The 24611-nt window shown below is 45.3% G+C and overlaps 1 protein-coding gene across 1 annotated transcript; it reads right to left on the bottom strand.

Annotated features, from left to right (window-relative positions):
* Positions 1-9281: 9281 nt before the first annotated feature.
* Positions 9282-23709, bottom strand: ANT1 (aromatic and neutral transporter 1). The gene is made up of 3 exons (XM_077364647.1): positions 23438-23709; positions 21798-22427; positions 9282-9906 (listed from the first exon to the last, which is right to left on the bottom strand). Exons 1-3 carry the CDS (start codon positions 23645-23647, stop codon positions 9502-9504), a joined length of 1245 nt encoding a protein of 414 aa, XP_077220762.1. The 5' UTR covers positions 23648-23709; the 3' UTR covers positions 9282-9501.
* Between the last annotated feature and the right edge of the window lie 902 nt (positions 23710-24611).

Genomic DNA, 24611 nt, shown 5'->3' with positions numbered 1-24611 from the left:
TCCTAGTAGTGAGGGCCACTTCGGTCTATAACGCTATTTTATGACGGCCTGGGCAGAACCTGATCCGCGCCGTCGCGTCTGCTTATCACCAGAAGATGAAATTTATTACACCAAGCGGCGTAGGAGAAGTAAGGGGAGATCAGCCACAATCTAGGGAGTGCTATGCAACGGCACTCAAGGGCAAAAATGCAACGGAGTCGTTCCCAATCGAGCTACTGGACCTGAGGGATGAAGCTCAGGGAACTCAGCCCGCCGAAGACCTTATGCCCATTCCCCTGTGCGAAAATGATGATGAGAAGGTGGTTCAGATTGGCTCCTCTCTAGACGACGACACCCGGCGCAGCCTCACCCAGTTTCTTCAGAACAACGCAGATGTCTTCGCATGGGCTCCCGCAGACATGCCCAGTATTAGCCCGGAGGTCAGCACGCACCGGCTAGGTGTTGAACCAACCTGCAGGCCGGTAAAGCAGAAGAGGAGACACTTCGCCCTCGAAAGGCGGCAGGCGATCAGAGAAGAAGTGGAGAGGCTCCTGAGGGCTGACTTCATTCGAGAAATCCAGTACCCGGACTGGCTGGCAAACGTAGTCCTGGTAAAAAAGGCAAATGGGAAATGGAGAACCTGCGTCAACTTCACTGATCTGAATAGAGCCTGTCCCAAGGACAGCTACCCGCTTCCAAAGATCGATCAACTCATCGACGCCACTGCAGGTCACGAGTTACTGAGCTTCATGGACGCCTTCTCCGGATATAATCAGATCAGAATGTATGAGTCAGATATCCCGAAGACCTCCTTTATAACGGACCACGGGACCTACTGCTACCGCGTCATGCCCTTCGGCCTGAAAAACGCCGGAGCCACGTATCAGAGGCTCGTAAACAAGCTCTTCCGGAATCAGATCGGCCGCAACATGGAAGTCTATGTCGACGACATGCTGGTCAAAAGCCGAAGCACGAAAGATCATGTCTCCGACTTGAAGGAAACTTTTCAAGTCCTGAGAAATCATAAGATGAAGCTCAATCCCACCAAATGCACCTTTGGCGTCAGTTCAGGAAAGTTCCTAGGGTTTATGGTTAGCCGGAGAGGGATAGAGGCCAATCCAGAAAAAATCAAGGCCGTGGTGGACCTCACTCCGCCGAAAACCATCAGAGATGTGCAGCGACTGACAGGGATGATAGCCGCGCTGGGGCGCTTCGTCTCAAAATCTGCAGAGAGGTGTCTCCCCTTCTTCAGCGCAGTCAAAGGACTCAAGACCGCGCTCTGGACAGAGGAATGCCAGGTCGCCTTCGAGGAGTTAAAACAATACCTGTCCTCTCCACCGCTATTGACAAAACCGGAGCCCGGTGAGGAGCTACTTTTGTACCTATCTATAAGCCCCCTGGCTCTGGCAGCAGTCCTAGTTCGTGAAGAGCACAGCCAACAAAAGCCGGTCTACTACGTTAGTAAAGTCCTGCACGATGCTGAAATTAGGTACCAGCGGGTCGAGAAATTGGCTTACGCGCTGGTGACGGCAGCCAGGAAGTTGAGAGCGTATTTTCAAGCTCACACGATAAAGGTCCTAACTGACCAGCCGCTTAGGCAAGTTCTCCATAAGCCGGACACCTCGGGACGACTCGTTAAATGGGCCGTGGAACTGAGTGAATTTGACATCCGGTACATGCCCAGGCCCGCAATCAAGGTTCAAGTATTGGCAGATTTCGTAGCTGAATGCTCCATCCCCCAGCAGATCACCGAACCTGAAGTCGCCCAAGCCCCAGCAGAAGATGAAGCCGGAACAGGAATCATCCCCATGCCACCAGCTGAGAATGATCCTTCAACCGCCAAATCACTCTGGGAAGTGCACGTGGACGGATCTTCAAACAAGGCTGGTTGCGGAGCCGGTCTGGTTTTAACCGGGCAGGACAGTTTCGCCCTAGACTATGCCTTAAGGTTCGGATTTCGCGCATCTAACAATGAGGCTGAGTATGAAGCACTCCTCGCCGGAATGAATCTTGCAGTCCAGATTGGCGCCCAGAGATTGAAAGCCTACTGTGACTCCCAGTTGGTCGCCAACCAGATCCAAGGGATATACGAAGCCCGCGACGAGCGTATGATTAAATACCTCTCCCAGGTCCGACAGCTATCTTCCAAGTTCAAAAGTTTTGAGGTCGTCAGAATCTCCAGAACGAACAACACAAAGGCGGATGTACTGTCTAAGCTGGCCGCATCCGGGTACACGACTCTCGGAAATATACGCATGGAGTTCTTACAGGCATCCAGTATCGAAAGAAAGGCTGCTGAGATAATGTAGGTGGAACACGAGTCCTGCTGGATGGACGAGATCGTCGAATACCTACGTAGTGGGAGACTACCCGAGGCCAAGAGAGAAGCGCGCAAGGTGATCCAAAGAGCAGCCCGTTTTTCACTCAATGGCAAGGACTTGTTCAAAAGATTCTACACCCTCCCCTACTTAAAGTGTCTCCGGCCCGGCGACGCCGCGTACGCCCTGCAAGAGACACACGAAGGTATTTGCGAAGAGCATCTAGGGGGCAAGGCCCTGGTGATCAAAGTTCTGCTGAGAGGTCTGTACTGGCCGACATTAAGATAAGACGCACTGACCCTGGTCAAGAGGTGTGAGAAATGCCAAAAGTTCTCCCCCACTATTCATCAACCCGCTGTATCTATGGCTCCAATCATCAGCCCGCTACCCTTCGCGATTTGGGGGATGGATATCTTGGGCCCCTTTCCACCGGCCTCCGGAAGGCGCACATTCGTAGTGGTGGCCATTGATTATTTTACCAAATGGGTGGAGGCTAAACCTCTAGCCCAGATCACCGAGCAGAATGTGCAGAACTTCTTTTGGAAATCAGTGGTCTGCAGATTCGGGATCCCTCGCGCCTTGATAACAGACAATGGCAAACAATTCGACTGCCGAAACTTTCGGAAATTCTGCGCAGACCTGAAAATTGAGCAGAGGTTCACCTCAGTAGCGCACCCACAGACCAACCGGCAGACAGAAGTCACAAACTGAATCCTACTGCATGGTATAAAGAAAAGACTGGACGAAAAAGCTGGCTGATGGGCAGACGAGCTCTATCATGTCCTATGGGCGTATCGCACCACCCCACGCACTCCAACGGGTGAGTCACCATTCAACCTATCGTTTGGAACAGAGGCGGTAATACCTGTCGATGTAGGCACCCCGTCTGCCCGGGTCACCAGCTTCAACGAACAGCTCAACAGTGACGGGCTCCGCGCGAATCTCGACTTATTAGAGGAGGCCAGAGAAGAATCCCAAATAAGAGTCTCCGCCTACAAGCAGAAAGTATCTCGCTATCATGACTCCAAGATTCGCCCCAGAGAGTTTCGAGTTGGGGATCTGGTCTTAAGGAAAGCGGCCATCTCCCAACCCAAGATGGTCGGAAAACTTTCCCCAACCTGGGAGGGGCCTTACCGAGTAAAAGAGGTGATTCGTCCGGGAAGTTATAGACTAAAGACACTCAAGGAACAGCTACTACCCCATGCCTGGAACTCGAAGAACCTTCGCCAATACCATCAGTAGCGAGCTAACCGGCGCAAAAATGACCTTGTAAATATATTCTGAATATGAATGAAAGAAGCTCTTTTACAAATCTCTTCGTATTCATCAAATTGGAAACCCAGTTCACTAAAACTAGGGTACTCGACGCTTGGTTCGCCACGGCTAGTCTCCGCAAAGACCGGGAGCCCACTCCTGGTCCGGAACCAGCCCGGATGCAAAAACCAAAGCTCCTTGGAAACCCAGTTCACTAAAACTAGGGTACTCGACGCTTGGTTCGCCACGGCTAGTCTCCGCAAAGACCGGGAGCCCACTCCTGGTCCGGAACCAACCCGGATACAAAAACCAAAGCTCCTTGTAAACCCAGTTCCCTAAAATTAGGGTACTCGACGCTTGGTTCGCCACGGCTAGTCTCTGCAAAGACCGGGAGCCCACTCTTGGTCCAGAACCAGCCCGGATGGAAAAACCAAAGCTCCTTGGAAACCCGGTTCACTAAAACTAGGGTACTCGATGCTTGGTTCGCCACGGCTCGTCTCCGCTAAGACCGGGAGCCCACTCATGGCCGGAACCAGCCCTGATGTAAAAACCAAAGCTCCTTGGAAACCCAGTTCACTAAAACTAGGGTACTCGACGCTTGGTTCGCCACGGCTCGTCTCCGCAAAGACCGGGAGCCCACTCCTGGTCCGGAACCAGCCCGGATGCAAAAACCAAGTTCCTGAGAAACCACGCCCATTGGGATTAACCTAAGCCCATGACGCCTGCCTGAAGCAATAGCTACACAGTACATGGCCAAACAAGTATAAACTAGAGACAAAAGTAGAGAAAAGGTAGACAATAAAAGTTTGCTTTCCATTTCATATGTTGGGGGCCTCAGAGGACCGTTACAAAAAGTTGGGCCTCCACGGGGCCATTACAAAAAGGAATCAAGAAATCACCAAGAAAGGGGAGGAGAAGAGCTCAAAACGCCTCGTTGCCGCCATCCGGCGCTGGATCTGCCCCTGCGGCCAAGGGTGCGTCCGCTGTGGCCGGCTCATCATCAGTAATTGTCGGTGGGTCAGGTAGAACCATCTTGGACAAATCAACGCCCGGGTCGGAATCATTGACCTGCCCCAGGCAGTCAAAAAACCCTATCTTATAGGCCTCACTGGATAGGAGAAGGAGTTCGTCCTCCTTCTCTTGAACGGCCGTCGCCTGCCTCGTCAGGGCTCCTTCCCTCTGAGCGTTGAGGGCTTCCGTCGCTTTCTCCTTCTGCGCGGCCAGTTGAGCGGCGAAATCTTCTTTAAGCTTCTTGTTCTCCTCGGCCGACTTGTCAATGATTCTCTGTAGCTCCTTCGCCTCCCGGATCAACTTCCCATTCTCCGCTTCCGACTTCGTGATTGCTGTAGAGAACTTCTCACTCTTCCCCTGAAGATCATTGAAGTACACTCCAATCTACAAGATACACATGAGCAAATGTTAATACAGGTAGACGAAGTGAAAGACGGACAGAGAGTGAGCGTACTCGTTGGCCATCTTACCTGACAAAGGGAAGAAAATACGGCCTCTTCGACCGTAGCTGGCGGCTCGTGGAGAACCTGTTCCTTGTCTTTGTTGAGAATACACTTGCTCTGGATCTCAACAGCTACCCGGCTCTCACCGAGGCCGGTGTCGTTTTTCTGAACGGCCCAATTGGGCCGAAAAACATTATCTCTGGACCTCGTCGGAGGAGGAAGGGTCCCAGTAGGTGTTCCCACCGTCTTCGAGGACCCTGCACCCTGGCCCGAGGAACTCACCAATTTCACCGAACTCTTGGCTTTGGGTGGCGGCGGCGCGTCCTGGGTGGGGGCCGGGCTCACTGTCTCCGAGGCCTTTCTTTTCTAACCCTGACGGACCGTCCCAAAGGCCCCCTTTCTCAATTTATCAACTAGCGACTGCTGCTGCATCTCTGAAAGATAGACAAAAAGAAAACTAGTCAGAAACAAGAGGAGGAGGAGAAATGAGTTTAGACAAGACTAGCCACGTACGTGCCCGGGTCGCGGTACTAAGGCCCAACCCCACCAGAACCTCTTCCCCTTGGAAGTTCGAACAATCGATAGGTCCCTCGCGATCCAGCACCTCCCGAAGCAAGGCAAACGTCCTCGCATCCTCACCCTCGAGGAGCGGCTTGCGACTCATCGCGACTGCATCCGGGGTTCCCCATTTCAAAGGGACCGGCGACTCCCTGTCCTCAACATAAAAGAACCTGTTTCTCCACAAGTGTATAGAGGAGGGGATGCCAGTAATCATTTTTACCTCCGGGCACTGGCTAATGTAAATCCAACCCCCGCCCTTGTGCCTCTTCAATTGCGCACACGCGCGGAACAAGGGCACGGACAAGCTCCTCTGAAGCCGGCCTGAATGAGGTATACGAACCCTATCAGTAGCCTCCATGTGTTAGGCGCTACTTGAGCCGGAGCCAGCCCGTAGTATCGAAGCACCGAGGCGAAGAAGGGGTGCATAGGAAATCTGAGTCCGGCTCTCAATGACTCATCATATATGCAAACATCAGAACTTTCGTTACAAGCCCTATCTCCCTCCGTCGCCTCCCTCAGCCCAAACCTGGATGGAATACAATATTTATCCCTAATCACCACCAACATGGACTCATCCAGGTGATTCTCCTCGTTGAGAGCCTGTATGTTGTATTTGGGATTGGCATCCATCCGGGCCCTCGCCACGACCTCAATGGCCCGGCCAGGGATTAACGTTGTGGACGCCTCGCCGGCGTCACTACCAACACTCCCCTCCAGTGGGAAGTAACTATCTGTCCGAAGCGGAATGGCGTTCAAGTCCAAAATTACTTCGTCCTCCACTCCCTCATCACTCCATATGACATCCACACTGACATCGAGATTTGCTATTTTCGGGGCTAGTGACCAGGTAGGCCTGTCCTCGGTTCTAATCGACGCTCTAGACCCTGAACTACTAGAAGACGACTCCCCCGAACCGGACTCAGAACTAGAGCTACTAGACATGAAAGCAGGAAAAGAAACGAATGAAGCGCGCTGAAAGAAAAATTACCGGTCTACTCAAGGTACTGAACTGGAAGCTTCCGAATCCGCGGCCGTTCACAACTGCAAAAACTACACGAGCCGAACTGGCCTTCGCCGAACTGGCAGAGAAAAGAAGAGGAGGAGAAGGAGAAGTAAAAGTAAAAAATGAGAAGGTAAAAACCTCATTTTATAAGTTTTACCTGAGGCGGTGTGCATTTAATGAAGGGCATACACTTCGAGGGCGTCTTACTGGTGCCACGTGTCTTGTCCTAAATGATGGGCACACGCATCAAGGCGAATGCGCAAGTGAAGACGCGCGTATCCCCAAGGAATTAAAAGCAGTCCGGCCCAAGCCAGACTGGATATGACGAGTCTCGCAAAACGACAAAAAACAGTCCGGCCCAAGCCGGACTGAATAGCTAAACGACAAAAAAACAGTCCGGCCCAAGCCGGACTGGATATGACGCGTCTCGCAAAACAACAAAAAGCAGTCCGGCTTGGCTAAACGACAAAAAACAGTCCGGCCCAAGTCGGACTGGATATGACGCGTCTCACAAAACGACAAAAGCAGTCCGGCCCAAGCCGGACTAGATATGACGCGTCTCGCAAAACGACAAAAAGCAGTCCGGCCCAAGCCGGACTGGATAGCTAAACGACAAAAAACAGTCCGGCCCAAGCCGGACTGGATATGACGCGTCTCGCAAAACGAAAAAAAGCAGTCCGGCCCAAGCCGGACTGGATAGCTAAACGACAAAAAACAGTCCGGCCCAAGCCGGACTGGATATGACGCGTCTCGTTAAAAACGTCGAAAACACAGTCCGGCCGCAGCCGTACTGGGAAAATCCGGACTGCCCCAGAATCCGGACTGCTCCAAATTCCGGACTGCCCCAGCTCCGGACGGCTCTTGTCTCCGGACTGCTCCACTCCCCGAATTGCTCCAAATTCCGGACTGGTAAACTCCAGACTGCGCCAGCTCCGGACTGCCCCAGCTCCGGACTGCTCCTGTCTCCGGACTGCCCCAGATTCCGGACTGCTCCAAATTTCGAACTGGTAAACTCTGGACTGCCCCAGCTCCGGACTGCTCCAAAATCCGGACTGCTCCACTCTCCGGATTGCTCCAAATTCCGGACTGCTTCGCAGGCCCCTCGACCATCCTCAATCAGAGATGTACTCTACCACATTTCCCCAAGTCACTATAATAACTTGGAGAACTGGGGGGCAACTGATGGGGTGTAAAAACGCTAGCTTCCGACACGTGGCTAGAGGAGGGCCCACCGCAGACCAGCCTATCAGCTGCCGACACGTGTCCCGAGGGGGGCCCACTGCAGATTCCGCGTCAGCAAGGGTAGTTCGGTAATTACCTCAGAGTAGGTGAGCTCGGGCCTATGGCTGGTCGACACCTGCCTTGGAGCATTAACTCCCCACCTACCCCAAATTTCCCCTATAAAAGGGCTTCCAAAGCTCATAAATCAGGGTAATAACTTCTCACCCACCACCCTTAAAACTCCCTCTTCACTCCGGCTCATACTGACTTGAGTGTCGAAGGGCCTGTCCGGAGTATACTCCGACTGACCTCGTTTGCTTCTGTGCAGAACACAGTTCATCCGGACTCTATTTCCTCCATTTTGGCTCCTCGGCTCTTACGTCACTGTCACATCTGTTAACCGATTTCGGGCCTAACACCATGAGTAGCAAACTGTCCAATTAATTTCATCATGTGCTATACTGCAACCATGAATTAGAATTAATATCACCTGATTTTAGCAGTAACTGAAGTTGGTTCTGCTATTGTTTAGAATGCTACATTGAACACAGCTTCTGTTAAATCAACTTGTCGGGCTTATTTTGAAGGTTGAAGAGGTTAATCTAGGTTAGAGCGCTTGTGATAAAAATCATGGCATCGCTCATCTCACATATTTTCATTGTCGGCGACTCGACTGGACTATAAATCCACGTATCAAGCCCCTCGGGCTTGTTTTTCCTACTCTCCGTTGATGTTGGGGTTTATGTGCATGGTGTTCCAGCTTTAGTTGGTGTCTAGAACTTCTATAAATGTTTTTGCTGGCGTCTTGTTAGGCTAAGTGTCTTGATAATCAATAGCACAAATGTCAAATTCAATTTCCATGTATTTGCATTTGAAGATGAGGTTATACTTGTGTCTTGGAAAAGTTATACTGTTGGTATGTGTGACAAGGGTAAGGACATAAGTACTTTGTGAATCTCCCAGGGTATGTTTGGTTGCACAATTTGTCAGGTTTACTAGATGTTTTGACCGATTTTGAGATGTCCCATCATCTACTAGTAGTGTTTTGTTGCAGGTTTTGATTCAAACAACTAGGAAACAACTTAACTTGTTGCTCCCTTGTGTACCCACCAAACTACTTAGAAAAAGAATAGATTCTTGTGATTCAGCACTTCTCGCATTCTGTCTCCTATCTATATAGCGGTAATGACACCCTGCCGCAACTGAGGAAACCAGTTGACAACCCAATACTACTTACCACTACTCTACTAGCATACTCCTACAATTTTATTACACCTGTAGACTAATTCAGTTCTAATTCCCCACTACAAGGCAACTACGTGCAACAAAACTAACCCTTACACAATCTTCTTGTCGGGATAGTTTGCTGATTTGTTACTCAAATGGTAGGTTAATAGTGAATAATTGTACGTTGGGCAATCTCTGCCTCTGTAAAATTTACTTCTTTTCTATTTAAGTTTATTTATTGTTTTTTTTTTTTTGAATGGTCTCTTCTAGTAAACTTATTTCCAATTATTTCAAAAAACAATTGTCTGATTAAAGAGAACAAAATTTCATGAGCAGACCTACCATTTTAAACAAAAACCTATATACATCTGCCAAAAGACGCTTTCGTTCCTTCACTGCACTGCTATCTTCTCTTCAGAGTTGCTCGGTATTCCTACCCAAAGAAGTTTCTTTACACAAAATGTGTTTACAAGCCTTGGCACAATCAACGACTATCGGTGACTCCTACGGCATTGTAAGTGCCATAACCTGCAAAAACCAGCCCAAACACAAGTATAGCCAGGTCTACTGTTTTTTGCCGAAAATCCAACGAAGACCTCATGAATATCAGGTGAAACATTGCCGGCAAGACGAAAGAGAGCAATGCGCAAACAGTACTCCCAACCAGAGAGATCAACACACCGAACCCTGGAACGAAAGAGGCCACAATGGCCAGTGCCACCACAAACAGTGCACGGGAAGCATGCAAGACCAACTTCTTTTTGGAACTCTGTGAATCATAACTTAATTTCCGGAACCAGGTGCTTGCCTTGAGCTTTTCCTCTATAATTTCGTGGACAGGGTGCATCATGATTGGGAAGGTGAATGTCAGAGCCACGCAGAGTCCAACCTGTTGAAGTGTTTATAAGCATAGTCAGTTATATACATATGACGGTAAGCTGCCAGAGGACTAATCTCACCCAAGCAGAAAGAGGAGTGTGAAGAGAAAACATAAATTTTGGGTTGACATGCTGTAATCTCATCACAGTTGAATCTCTACCCACACCCTGGAAAGGAGAAAATTTCACATGCAAATTAGTGCATCTTTTGCAAAAAAGAAGATGAAGTCCTCAATCATATCCTCTTATATTGTAGGTTTGCGCAAAGGATTTGAGGAGTCAATGTTAAGAAGCTTTAGAATGGCATGGCATAGGTCCATCAAGAAGACCATTCTAAATTGGAATGCTGGCCCCTTTGGTGAAACAGAGCGCGCTTTATGGAAGCTAACTCCCTACACAATCACATGGCATTTTTGGAAAGAGAAACTCTAGAAACATTGAATGCAAAGCAAGGTAGGACGGAAGAATATCTGAGCTCGATCACAAGAGCTTGTAACTCCATGTAGAGGGCTTTAAGGTGGTGGGACAATTATTCCTCCTTTTCAAAAAATGGTATGAGGGAAGAATTATACGGGAGATCAAAGCTGAAATTATATCGTGGATTCGTGGGTAAGAAGCAAAACAACATTACCACTATATACCACGAGAGAAATAGTAAGGAATTGGAGAATGGTAATTTGGCATTGTGAGTTAGCGATTAGGCCTTTTTTTTTTTTTGAAAGATGACATTTATTAATGGAAAAGGATTTACATCCATGGGGACAAGATGTCCCACAAAGACAGCGAAGGCAAACCCATCGAGGGGCCGTAATTACAACAATTAGATACAGAACATTTTAACCCACACTCACCCTGACTCTTAAAGAGGTTACAACGATGGCTATCAACTCCAGAGTTAAACCCTGTTTGGCCAATTGGTCTGCCATTTCGTTGGTCGACCTTCTCCGGCGTTCAATTTTGGGGCCGATCAATCGAACCAAATCACGGATTTCCGCAATGTAGTTTTGGATCCTCCAGGGGCCTTTTGAGGCCGTGGCCCATGCAATTGTGTTTGCGGAGTCCCCTTCTATGATGATCGGCCCTAAGTTGTTTGTGGCGTACCATTTTAGGCCAAAGAGGAGTGCCCTTACCTCGGCCTCATTAGCATCGCAGGCACGTACCGGCCCAGATTAGGTCATCACTATATTTCTGTTGGCATCCCGGATAACTCCACCAATTCCAGTCCTACCCGGATTCCCAATCGAACTCCCATCAAAATTTAGCTTCATCCATCCCACCGGCGGTGCCATCCACTTCGGCAGGGTTTTTCCACCACCCTTTTTTTCATAAATGACAGCCTTCCAGTTTCTCAGGATGTCACTCATCCCATAAGCGATTCCCCTCCGTTCTTTAACCAACGAGAGTTCAATTTTGATTTCCAGTTCTACCCGCTCCAATCTTTTTGCCCTGTCATTAAAAATCCAATTATTGCGTTCATTCCATATATTCCATGAGATTACAAAAGGCATGAGTTTCCACATATCCTGTCCAGTTCCTCCGAAAGATCCACCAGTCCAATGCAATAATACTCTTGTTATAATTCTCGGGAAAACCCATGACACGCCGAATGAATTTATCAAAAAAGTCCATACCTGGAAAGTGAAGAGCAGTGAAGGAGCAAGTGATCCATAGTCTCCTCCGACTGATTACAAAGAACACAGCAGCTTGCCATTAATATTTTCCTTTTCTTCAGGCGGTCACAAGTATTTATTGATTTATATGCAACAGTCCAAGCGAATGCATGCATCCTTGGTGGTGCTAAACTCCTCCAAACATTTGCTTTTCGCGATGGTTTTTTGTGACCATTGTTGAGTACAGAGAAGAAAGACTTCACCGAGAAGCCTCCATGTGGTTCAGGCATCCAGACCCTTTCGTCTTCCTCATATTGCAAGCAGTAGCATGAGTTTAGAAGATTAAGGAGTGATGTAAATTCACCTATTTCTTCGTCCTTGAGGTTTTTCCGCAAGCGTAAATCCCAAAAGCATTGACCCTGTCCAGCATTCTTTTTCATGTAGTCTGATATTTTGGAGTCCCATACTGAGGTGAGCATAAACAGATTTGGATGTGTCCCTCAACGGGGTGTCCCCCACCCATAGGTCCTCCCAAAAACGTACACCATTACCTTTACCAGCATGAAATCGGATGTGAGTCTGAAAATCGTTCCTCACAGACCATACTGATTTCCAAACACCCGACCTTTTACCAGATACCTGAGTTTTTGCGTTCCATTCACCGCACTCTTCCATCCTTCTCACCGATGACAGTATGCCAAAGAGCAGTTATTTTCCTCTCCATAACACCACAGCCACTTGCCAAGGAGTGACTTGTTGCGTAATTTAATCTTTCGATTCTCCAACCACCATGCTTCTTCAATTTGCTAACCTTCTTCCAATTCATCAAGTGCTTAAGCTTCTTTGTCTCTCCCTCCCCTTCCCAAAGGAAATCCCGTTGCAGTTTTTCAATCCATTCGGCTACTTTTGCAGGGACTTTAAATAAGGACATGTAGTACACCGGCATATTTGCAAGGGCGGCCTTTATAGGCGTGATTTTTCCTCCCAGCGATATGTATTTTTTCTTCCATGTGGCAAGCTTCCTTTCGATACACTCTACCACCGGATCCCATTGTGATATGGAAGGAAGCCCGTTGCCCAAAGGGAACCAAGATAGGTGATCGGGAGTCCTCTCGCATCACATCCAATCATATCAGCAACCTTCCTCACCTTGAGATCATCTACATTGATACCCGCAGCAACATTTTTGCAAAAGTTGATTTTCAACCCCGTAGCAATTTCAAAACAACGAAAGATTCTTTTCACATTGAGAAGATTCTTCCATGTTTTCGATGAAAACAAGTGTAACCCTTCTGTTCCACTTTAGAAATCATCAAACTTGCTACCATCCTCTACCCTATCACTGGCACGGAGGACACCAGCTGTTTCAAGTGTATGCATTTGCGTACATGCATCGCCAGTCCCCCCAATTTTTCCACATAGTGCCTTATCTTTCTAAAAGGGTCCTCAATTTGATCGATGCCACGTGTCCAGAGTTGCTGTTCATCTCTTTCTTTCGTTGAATTTTCCGTCCAATCCCGCCTCTTCTTTCCAAAAAGTTCCTCCATCTGATCAACGCCACGCGTCCAGGGTAGCTGTCAAGCATTTCCATTTTTTGAAGTTTCTGCATGTTCACGCTTTGATTTCAAATTCAAACGAACGTTGGGATTTTGATCATCTGCCCAGTTGAATTGATCGACGACAATGCCTTTACCTTTACCATCCTTCACTTTTTGTGCGTTGGATTGCCATCCTCCGCTCAGATCGTTAGATTTGAAGCACCTTTCATCCAACGGCTGAGACATCGTCTTCATTGATGAGCACCCAGACCAGGCACGATCGTCATTCTGCAAATTGTCCGGCCTTTGCTCCGATCAGCATTGATTTAGAGTCATTTTCTCCGAGAACTTTGTGACTCCTTTTCGCCATTCTCCATCATAGTCATTCTCCTCGAAAGGATAGTGGCTTTGATTATGATTTACCTCCATCGCACCCAATTTCAGTTCCTCATCGTATTCCCCTACTAACCCTATAGAATACCATCTATTCTCCACACGCAATCGAATATAAGAACGCAAGAACAGCCATTCTGTTGCGAATACCTTTACAGATGCATACTCCATACAGAAACCATGTCCGCCTTCTAATTTTGTCTCCATTACCGAACCGAATATACTACCAAGGGCTTCAATCGTGGATGTCGCCCACGCGTGTAGAGGGATTCCATAAAATCGGATCCAGATGGCTTTAGCTCCACGCATGTAAGCAGTTTCGAAAAGCATGGGCTCCTTTCTAGAATATAGCCATCGCTTGTGACTCCGATCCAAACCCGAAGAGTACCTCCTTTGCGTTAAGGGAGAAAGGCTTCGGTAGTGATGGCAAGTCCCAAAACCAGTTGGCCCATTCCCAGACATCATTCAAAGACCACTTTTCCATCTTAATGCGCCCAATTAGACATGTTTTGAGAAGTTGATTTCAATCTTCCACCTCCCTACCGGTTATTACCACCTTTGGTATGTCTCCCTCTCCCCGTATCTCGATATGGCAGGACTGTAGCCATGTCTTTTTAACCGGATCTGGAGTTTATGCCGATTTCACCTCGCACATGTGATTGTGAGATTTTTGAGGTATATTGTCATTACATATTTGACACTTGACCCTTCGGCTGAAGTTATGGTACCCACAATCTTTACAAATTGATGGGGACATCAACAATGGGTGTGGATTCAAGGTTTACAAGCGTAGAGGACGACGAGACTGATGGCGGGGACTCTAGCATAGGCCACAGACATGGGAGGTATTGTCCTACATCACAAATCCAGTCTCCCGGTAGAATGCTAACAGGGTTCCGGGGAGGGTTTTCACCTCATTTTGTTTCGTTTCTCCTACTCCTATCGTACCACAATTCGCCTTCACATTTCCATCTCGCCATTTTCGTGTCTCACCGGTTCCAGTTTATCAGACAGCATCTTGACGGGCTTGGCCCCTAAGTGCCAGGAAACGAAGCCAAGGAGCTTGAAGGGCTTGAGCCCTAGGTGCCGGAAACCTTCCTAGAGACCAGAAATCTTAGATGCCGGAGAAGTCATTGCCGGAAATCCAAAATTAATCCGCATATAGGAGCTTAAAGGGCTTGAGCCCTAAGTGCCAGGAAACGAAGCTAAGCAGCATGAAGGGCTTGGGCCCTAGGTTTCGGAAACCATCCTAGAGACCGGCAATCCTAGATTCCGGAGAAGATGAAATCCTAGATGCCAGAAAACCTAGGTACCTTCTCAGAGCTGAAATCCTTGACGGGCTTGAGCCCTAAGTGCCAGAAAACAAAGTGCTTGGGCCTTAGGTTTCGGAAACCCTCCTAGAGACCGGAAATCCTAGATGCCGGAGAAGATGAAATCCTGTGTGAGTGTATTGCCCATCATGTAGGTCTTTCTCCTAAAACCCCTTGTTATTTTTCAGTCGTATCAGCGGTTAGGCACTTAGGCCTTATGGATCTGATGAAGCTAAAGCATTTGTGCTGTTATGGGGACTAAGATGGTTCGCAAGATGTATGCATGGTGCTGACAGTGGCGTCGAACAAAGCATGCTAGCAAATGTGATTTTGGAGATTCGTGATCTATGCTGGCTGATCAGTCCAACATTTAGTCATATAAAAGTGTTCTGCAAACACCCATGCGGATAAATTGGCGAATGAGGCTGTGGTAAAGGAATTAAGTACTTTTTTTATTGGCAGAAGGAAGTAATTACATTTTCAGATCCTCTGACTAGTAATTACATTTTCAGATCCTCTGACTACGTAATATTGTTGTGGTGCTGACAGTGGTTTGCTTTAGCCCTGCAGGTCAGTGGTTGGGTAGTTGGCTAATGGCTATAATGGGCTGTAGGCACCATGGGATTAAGGAGTCCATCTGCTGCTGTGGGACATCTTGTCCCCACTGATGGATTCTAGTTACTGGTTTAATAAAACTGTTTGAATGTTTATCTGAACGGAATATTGTATGGGTTATTGTATACTCATACTGTGTACAATATATATATATATATATATATATATATATATAGAGAGAGAGAGAGAGAGAGAGAGACAAAAGTAGCTAATTTAGCTACACCGACTGCTTAAAATACAATGGGCCCCACATTGTTTGGGTGATACAAACCATTCATTTGATGGGCCCTCACATAGATAGGGTGTGCCCAAAAAATCAGCTCCATAGGATCATCCCAACCTACGAATTGTGGAGGCAAAAATGGATGTGTAAAAACCTTCACAAATCTGTCCATTTTTGCCTCCACAGTTTGAAGGGTTGGGATCATCCAATGGAGCTGATTTTTTGGCCAAACCCTATCAATGTGAGGGCCTATCAAATGAATGGCTTGGATCACCCAAATAATGTGGGCCCACTATATTTTAAGCCGTCGGTGTAGCTAAGTTAGCTACACGTATGTGTAGCTTCACTTAACTCATATATATATATATATATATATATGAGGAAAGTGTTGGTGAGCTTAAGCGCCCAATCACATTGGGGCCTACTTTGCTAGTATGATCCAAAGCATTCATTTGAAAGGCCCTTACATAGATGGGGTGTGTACCAAAAATCAGCTCCATAGGATCATCCTAACCCATCCATTTGTGGAGGTCAAAATGGACAGACATTCTTTGTCCACAAATCTGCCCATTTTTGTCCTCCACAAATGGAGGGGTTAGGATGATCCTATGGAGCTGATTTTTGGTACACACCCTATCTATGATAGGGCCTTGCAAATGAATGCTTTGGATCACCACAGAAAATGTGGGACCCATGTGATTGGGGTGCTTAAGCTCACCATAAGTTTGGTGAGCTTAAGCTCACCAATACTTTCCTCATATATATATATAAAGGAAATGGTTTGTGAGCAGCTGCTCAGATAAGCTTATCTGAGCAGCACTTGGAAGGCCCTTCCATGGATAGGGTGTGTACCAAAAATCAGCCTTATAGGATCATCCTAACCCTGCCATTTATGGAGGGAAAAAATGGGCAGAAACATGGACACACAGTGTCTGTCCATTTTCCCCTCCACCTTTGATTGGGTTACGATGATCCTATTAATCTGATTTTTGGTACACACCCTATCCATGGAAGGGCCTTCCAAATGAATGCTTTGGATCCCCCCAAAAATGTGATCCCCCCCCCTCCCCAATGGTTTGTGAGCTCTGCTCAGATAAGCTTATCTAAGCAACTGCCCACAAACCATTTTCTCATATATATCTAGAGAGAGAAAGAAGGGTTCTTGTAAACATGTGCATGTAAGTTGCCTGCACTCGTGTGCAAAAACAAGTTGGGGGCCACATTTTTGTAGGGATCAAAACCATTCATTTGGAAGGCCCTTCCATGGATAAGGTGTAGCCCAAAAATCAGCCCCATTGGATCGTCCTAACCCAATCAAAGGTGTGTAGGGGGGGGGGGGGGGGTGGACAGACACTGTGTGTCCATGTTTCTACACATTTTTTCCCTCCACAAATGGCAGGGTTAGGATGATCCAATGAGGCTGATTTTTGGGCCACACCGTATCTATGGAAGGGCCTTCCAAGTGAATGCTTTGGACCCCCATAAACTGTGGGCCCCCACCCTATTTCTGTACTCATGTGCAAGTAAGCTTACCTACACACATGTGCAGGAACCGTTCCTTCATATATATATATATATATAGAGAGAGAGAGAGAGAGAGAGAGAATGGTTCCTACACATGTGTAGAGAGTTCTCTACACACTATCTTAAAATACACTGGGGGCCCACATTGTTTGGGTGATCCAAGCCATCCATTTTAAAGGCCCTCACATAGATAGGGTGTCTACAAAAAATCAGATCCATAGGATCATCCCAACCCTACGATTTGTGGAGGTAAAATGGATGTCTTTAAACCTTCACAAATTAGTCCATTTTTTGCCTCCACAGTTCGAATGGTTAGGATGATCCTATGGATCTGATTTTTTGTGGACACCCTATCTATGTGAGGGCCTTAAAAATGAATGGTTTGGATCACCCAAATAATGTGACCCCCACTGTATTTTAAGCTAGTGTGTAGATAACTTATCTACACATGTGTAGGAACCGTTCTCTCATATATATATATATATATATATATATATATAGAGAGAGAGAGAGAGAGAGAGAGAAAAGTGTAGCTACACATACGTGTAGCTAACTTAGCTACACCGACGGCTTAAAATACAGTGGGCCCCACATTGTTTGGGTGATGCAAACCATTCATTTGATGGGCCCTCACATAGATAGGGTGTGCCCAAAATATCAGCTCCATAGGATCATCCCAACCCTACGATTTGTGGAGGCAAAAATGGACGTGTAAAATCCTTCACAAATCTGTCCATTTTTGCCTCCACAATTTGAAGGGTTGGGATCATCCAATGGAGCTGATTTTTTGGGCACACCCTATCAATGTGAGGTCCTATCAAATGAATGGTTTGGATCACCCAAATAATGTAGGCCCACTGTATTTTAAGCCGTCGGTGTAGCTAAGTTAGCTACACGTATGTGTAGCCTCACTTAACTCATATATATATATATATATATATATATATATATATATATATATATATATATAGCAGAAGAGAAACTAAGAGAATTATTTGAATTTCTCCCAAAATTCTAATAGAATTACAGATCGCTTTTTTTGACTATTTTTAACAAAGGCACCCATTCAACCCACATATTTTCAATCCTACCCCCTCCTTTATGCTTTTTAACAAAGGCACCCATTAAAGCCACATAATTTCAATCCTACTCTCTCCTTTATGCTTTTTTAATAAAAAAAAGTGGACAAAGTCAACATGGTGGCATTTTAGTTTTTCAAAATTACGGATTGCGTGCATATGTTACATAACGCTACGGATTTTTGTTAACATATTACATAATACTACGGATTCAGGACACCTTTCAAAATATTGACGAATTCTGGGCACCTTAAGAGGAACAACATATTATGGAAACCTCTATAGATTGGAGGGCTAGGATGAGCCTATGGAAATGATTTTACGGGCACAACCTATTTATGTTGTGTTCCATCACATGGACGGTTTGGATCAACCTATGATGTGGTCCGTACAGTCCTTTGTCGGCCCGTGCATCGCACGGGGTTTTTTACTAGTGTATATATATATATATATATATATATAGAGAGAGAGAGAGAGAGAAGTGTAGTTACACATACATGTAGCTAACTTAGCTACACCGATGGCTTAAAATACAGTGGGCCCAAATTGTTTGGGAGATCCAAACCATTCATTTGATAGGCCCTCACATTGATAGGGTGTGCCCAAAAAATCAACTCAATTGGATGATCCCAACCCTTCAAATTGTGGAGGCAAAAATGGACAGATTTGTGAAGGTTTTTAAACATCCATTTTTGCCTCTACAGTTTGAAGGGTTGGGATCATCCAATGGAGCTGATTTTTTGGGCACACCCTATCTACGTGAGGCCCCATCAAATGATAGGTTTGCATCACCGAAACAATGTGGGGCCCACTGTATTTTAAGCCGTCAGTGTAGCTAAGTTAGCTACACGTATCTGTGCATGGCTGCACAAACCATAGTGGGGGCCACATTTTTTTGGGCATCCAAAGCATTCATTTGGAAGGCCCTTCCCTGGATAGGGTGTGTACCAAAAATCAGCCCTATAGGATCATCCTATCCTAACCCAATCAAAGTAGGAGGGGAAAATAGACAGACACTGTTTCTGCCTATTTTTTCCCTCCACAAATGGCAAGGTTAGGATGATCCTAAAGGGCTGATTTTTTGTACATACCCTATCCATGGAAGGGCCTTCCAAATGAATGCTTTGGATCCCCGAAAAAATGTGGCCCCCCCATGGTTCAGATTGCATATCTGTGCAGCTGCACACAAACCATTTCCTCATACACACACACACACACACACACACACACACACACACACACATATATATATATATATGAGGAAAGTGAAGCTACACCGCCGGTGTAGCTAACTTAAATACAATGGGCCCACATTGTTTTGGTGATCCAAACCATTCATTTGATTGACCCTCACATAGATAGGGTGTCCACCAAAAATCAGCTCCATAGGATCATCCCAACCCTTCAAACTGTGGAGGCAAAAATGGACAAATTTGTGAAGGTTTTTACACGTGCATTTTTGCCTCCACAAATCGTAGGGTTGGGATGATCCTATGGAGCTGATTTTTGGTGGACACCCTATCTATGTGAGGGCCAATCAAATGAATTCTTTGGATCACCAAAACAATGTGGGCCCATTGTATTTTAAGCCGGCGGTGTAGCTTCACTTTCCTCTATATATATATATATATATATATATATATATATATATATATATATATATATAGAGAGAGAGAGAGAGAGGAAAATGATTGTGAGCTTGAAGCTCATATAGCTTATATGAGCTTGAGGGCCCAAACACATGGGTCCCACATTTTTTGTGGTGATCCAATATGAGGAAAATGATTGTGAGCTTGAAGCTCATATAGCTCATATGAGCTTGACGGCCCGAACACATGGGTCCCACATTTTTTGTGGTGATCCAAACCATTCATTTGCAAGGTCCCATCATAGATAGGGTGTGTACCAAAAATCAGCTCCATTGGATCATCCTAACCCCACCAAAAGCGGAGGGGAAAAATGGGCAGATTTGTGGCAAACGGTGTCTGTCCATTTTGCCCTCCACTTTTGGATGGGCTAGGATGATCTTATGGAGCTGTTTTTTTTTGTACACACCCTATCTATGTAAGGGCCTTTCAAATTAATGCTTTGGATCATCCTAACAATGTGGGCCCACATGTGTTTGGGCCGTCAAGCTCATATAAGCTATATGAGCTTCAAGCTCACAATCATTTTCCTCATATATATATGTGAGAAAAGTGTAGGTACTCCCTGGAGTAGATAACTTATCTACTCCCTACCTTAAAATAACAGTTGGGGCCACATTGTTTGGGCAATCCAAAGCATTCATTCGATGGCCCCCCACATAGACAGGGTGTGCCCAAAAAATCAACTCGATAGGATCATCCTAACCCTATGACTTGTGGAGGCAAAAATGGAGGTGTATAAACCTGCACAAATTTGTCCATTTTTTGCCTCCACAGTTCATAGGTTTAGGATTATGCTATCGAGCTGATTTTTTGGGCACACCCTATCTAAGTGGGGGGCCATCAAATGAATGCTTTGGATCGCCCAAACAATATAGCTTCAACTGTTATTTTAAGCTAGGGAGTAGATAAGTTATCTACTCCAGGGAGTACCTACCCTTCTCTCTCTCTCTCTCTCTCTCTCTCTCTCTCTCTCTCTCTCTCTCTCTCTCTCTCTCTCTCTCTCTCTCTATATATATATATATATATATATATATATATATATATATATATATGAGGAAAGTGTTTCTAGCCGGCCGACTAGAAAAGTTATCTAGTCCGTCGGCCATAAAACAGTGGGGGCGTAGTTGTTTGGGTGACCTAAGAAGTCATTTGATAGGCCCTGACATGGATAGGGTGTGCCCAGAAAATCAGCTCCATGGGATCATCCCGACCCTACGATTTGTGGAGGTTAAAATGGACAGGTATAAAATTTCACAAATCTGCCCATTTTTTAGCTCCACAAACAAAAGGGTTAGGATGACCCAATAAAGCTGATTTTTTGGGCACACCCTATCTATGTTAGGGCCTATCAAATGAGTGCTTTGGATCATCCAAACAATGTGGGCCCACTGTGTTTTTGGTCAGCGGAGTAGAGAAGGTTATTAAACACTCTCTCTCTCTCTCTCTCTCTCTCTCTCTCTCTCTCTCTCTCTCTCTCTCTCTCTCTCTCTCTCTCTATATATATATATATATATATATATAAGTAGTAAGTTAGCAATTAAGAAATGCAAATTGAAAATGCGTATATTTAAATATACGCATTTGTATAAGTGAGAAATTGTATGATGAAAGGGCATACAAACACGTAAAGGTGGCACCATGGAAGTGCCACCCTTGATATTTGATCCAACAGCAGCTTCTCAAAAAAAAGTGAGCTGCTGTTGGATCAAATATCAAGGATGGGATGATGAGTACAAGGTTGTATGCCCACTCATTGCATAATTTCTCTGTATAATTATACGTCCGTATATAGATACATGTACATGTAAAAGAAGAGAGAGAGAGAGAGAGAAAGAGGGGGGGGGAGAGGCTGTTTCTGTGGCTCGAACCAGTGACCATCAGGACTGTAGTGTTAGCAGTATACATGTACATGTACTTTTCAAAAAAAATATATTAAATAAGATTAGAAGAGTCTGTTTCACCTTCACTGCCATGGTGGACCAGCCATTCGGGAGATTGAGTGTGATGATATCTCTAGTTTCCTCTCCATAAGCCAAATACCCAAAAAAACCGAAGCACACATACACAAGAGTTATGCCCAAGAAGGCCAGAGAGAGAACCCGCCGAAATCTACTCCTCTCTCTCATTGAGGCCTCCAAAGCCAATGTCATACTAAACCCTTCGAAGCAGAAAACCGCAACACCTCCAGCAAAAGGCAGCCCACTAATACTCACAATCGCCTTTCTCTTTGACAAACCGTCAAACAGTTGGAGGTCCTCTTTTACGACGATAGCCATGGCCAGGACATTACATATGTCAGCGAATGCGCTGAAAGGAGCGAAAGTAGAGAGGGAACGGATCCAAGAGAGTGCGATTTGGATAGGGACTAGGCAAAATATCAAGGTGGAGAAGCTGACATTGTGGGTTTTGAATATGGAAGCAAGGTTTTGGCCAATGAATACCAGATAAGCCACTGCTCCGCCACATTGGGAGATTAAGACCAGAAATTCTGTTAAGTAGCGGCCTGTTCTTCCAAAAGCCTTCGCGCCAAGGTCGCCGTAGGTCACTATTTGTGTCGATTCTTCTGTTTCTAACTTGTCTCTGCACTGAACCTGTGAAACAAATTAAAGCCCAGAAGAAAATTCAAATTTGTTACTTATGTATGGAAGGCTATCAATGGAAAAAAAAACAGAAAAAAACTGAAACAAATTAAAGCTGAAACAAATTAAAGCCCGGAAGAAAAATCAAATTTGTTTCTTATGTAGGGAAGGTTATCAATGGGGGAAAAAACAGAAAAAAGAAAGAAGGAAATTGGAGACAACAACTTCTGAACAGAATTACTTATTTGAATGGTTTTATTTTTTTTTGTTTTTTTGAATGGTTTTTTTGTTAATATCAAGGTTTGGGGAACCTGTAAAAGAAGAAGATGAAGAGGAATCCAGAAGAAGATATTCGGCAAAATTTAAGTTGTTTTGTGGTTTGTTTTTTTAATAAAGTTATGGTTGTCAGGAATTTGGAGAATAAAAAATGAAACGGCTACCGAAAAAATATTCCTTAAAAATTTTTGATCTTCTTGCTGTGTGTTTGCTATAAATTTATTCAGGGAACAAAATTAGAAAAATGGAAAACTGCCAAAATATTCCTCAACAAAAAGCATATTATGAAGCAAAGCAACTGCCAATTTTTTATTCCCTTTTCTGGTTTCCTAAAAATTTTCCGAAGTCCTTACACAGAAGAATAAGAAGAAAATATCCATAATATTAACCATTTTATTGATTGCCTGTAGCTTTTCATTTCGAGCAAATAAGAGGAAAAAATAAACGTTCAACAAAACTCAGTTTTTCTAGGTTTTCCATATATTTCAGATCTGAGGAAAAAAATGTTCAGAGATTCAATTTTTTACTGTGTATTCCGTAGAGTTTCGTTTCTTACTACAGAGGAGAATCCCAAAACAACCATCAAATTCGATTTCTTTCACATGTTATTCACAAGCCCTTCATTTGTGAATAAGAAAACAGAGAAAAATGGCAGAATTAAAGTTCAATCTTCAGTGAAACTTACTTAAAATTTTCTGAGTTCTATTACAAAAATAATAAAAAGAGGAGAAGAGGGAAAAACCAACAAGTAGAAGCATGCAGTAGAAAGTAGAGATTCCGGCGATGATAACTCCGATGGATCCAGCGAGCCAACCGGCGATCCTGAAAGCATAAGGAAGCCCCAAAACTCCCGTTCCCACGATTGAGATGATTATATTCCCTAGGGTTTCTGCCGAAGAAGAAGTTCCTTTGGGCGAAGGCTCCAGTAAAGGAACTGATTTCTCTTCTACGGCCATTGAATGAAACCACCTTCTGACTTCTTCAGTTAACCTTTTTTTTCCCGTTTTATTCTTCTTATAATTATAATTTGAGAGAGGAGAGGTGGCGACCGTTTTAAGAAAGAGACGTGTTGCATTGAAAAACCTTGGATTTTTTTACGGAGATACACTGCCAAATCAGCCTCACTTTCTTGTGAAGGGCTGAGATAAATCTCTGTAGGACCTGTTTTTTAATCTCAGCCGCTCACAAGAAAATGACGGATGATTTTTAGGCGACCCAATGTCCCGTTGAAATTCCTTTGCGAGAGGAAAACAACCACAGAACGCTTAGTTTATTTTCTGATGGAAAAATTCTCATGTGACGTCGGAAAAATAGGGAAATGTCCGATTGAAGTCACCTAATTTCAACATGTCCAAGTGCTATCGAAATTCAATTCTCGCCTGAAAAAATGACACAAATACCCCTGTCAAATCGAAATGGTTTTTACAAACTCCCTCAGGTAAACCCTATTTTCATCCTCTTTTTTTTCCAAGCAAGTTTTTACAGCCATCTTCTCCTTCTTCTTTACAGCCATTTTTAGAGCCGTCTTTAGGGGTGTAAACGAGCCGAGCCGAGCCGAGCTTGGCCAAGCTCGGCTCGGCTCGTTAAGCTCAAATGCTCGGCTCGGCTCGGGCTCGGGCTCGGGCTCGAACCAGGTTCGGGCTCGGCTCGGCTCGGTCAGGCTCGGCCAGGCTCGCGAGCCGCTCGCGAGCTTTATCGAGCTTGGGTTTATCAAGTTTCGCACAAATCGCAAATGTCGCTAGCAAAAGCAGATAAGAAAAAAAAGTAATCATTACAGATAAAAAGTAAAACGGATGAATTTATAAAGTTTAAAATGAAAAATTACCAAAAAAATGTAGTAAGTTATGACAATTAAGAAAAAAATACCAAAAAAGTTTAAAAGTTATGACATTTACGGGAAAAAATTAATTTCCACCGTTG

The sequence above is a fragment of the Tasmannia lanceolata genome, unplaced genomic scaffold, assembly GCF_043159265.1.
Source record: "Tasmannia lanceolata isolate RefF3 unplaced genomic scaffold, GAP_Taslan_0.1 ptg000003l, whole genome shotgun sequence".
NCBI classification, from domain to species: Eukaryota; Viridiplantae; Streptophyta; class Magnoliopsida; order Canellales; family Winteraceae; genus Tasmannia; species Tasmannia lanceolata.
The sequence above is the reverse complement of the archived record's forward strand: the minus strand, read 5'-3'. Positions and strand labels throughout refer to the sequence as shown.

Coding starts and splice junctions, on each gene's coding strand:
- ANT1 (XM_077364647.1), bottom strand. CDS start 23,647: ATGGCCGTAGAAGAGAAATCAGTTCCTTTACTGGAGCCTTCGCCCAAA. Junction 22,428..23,437: donor TCTACTGCATGCTTCTACTT/GTTGGTTTTTCC, acceptor TTTGTTTCACAG/GTTCAGTGCAGAGACAAGTT. Junction 9,907..21,797: donor GGTCCACCATGGCAGTGAAG/GTGAAACAGACT, acceptor ACACTTCAACAG/GTTGGACTCTGCGTGGCTCT.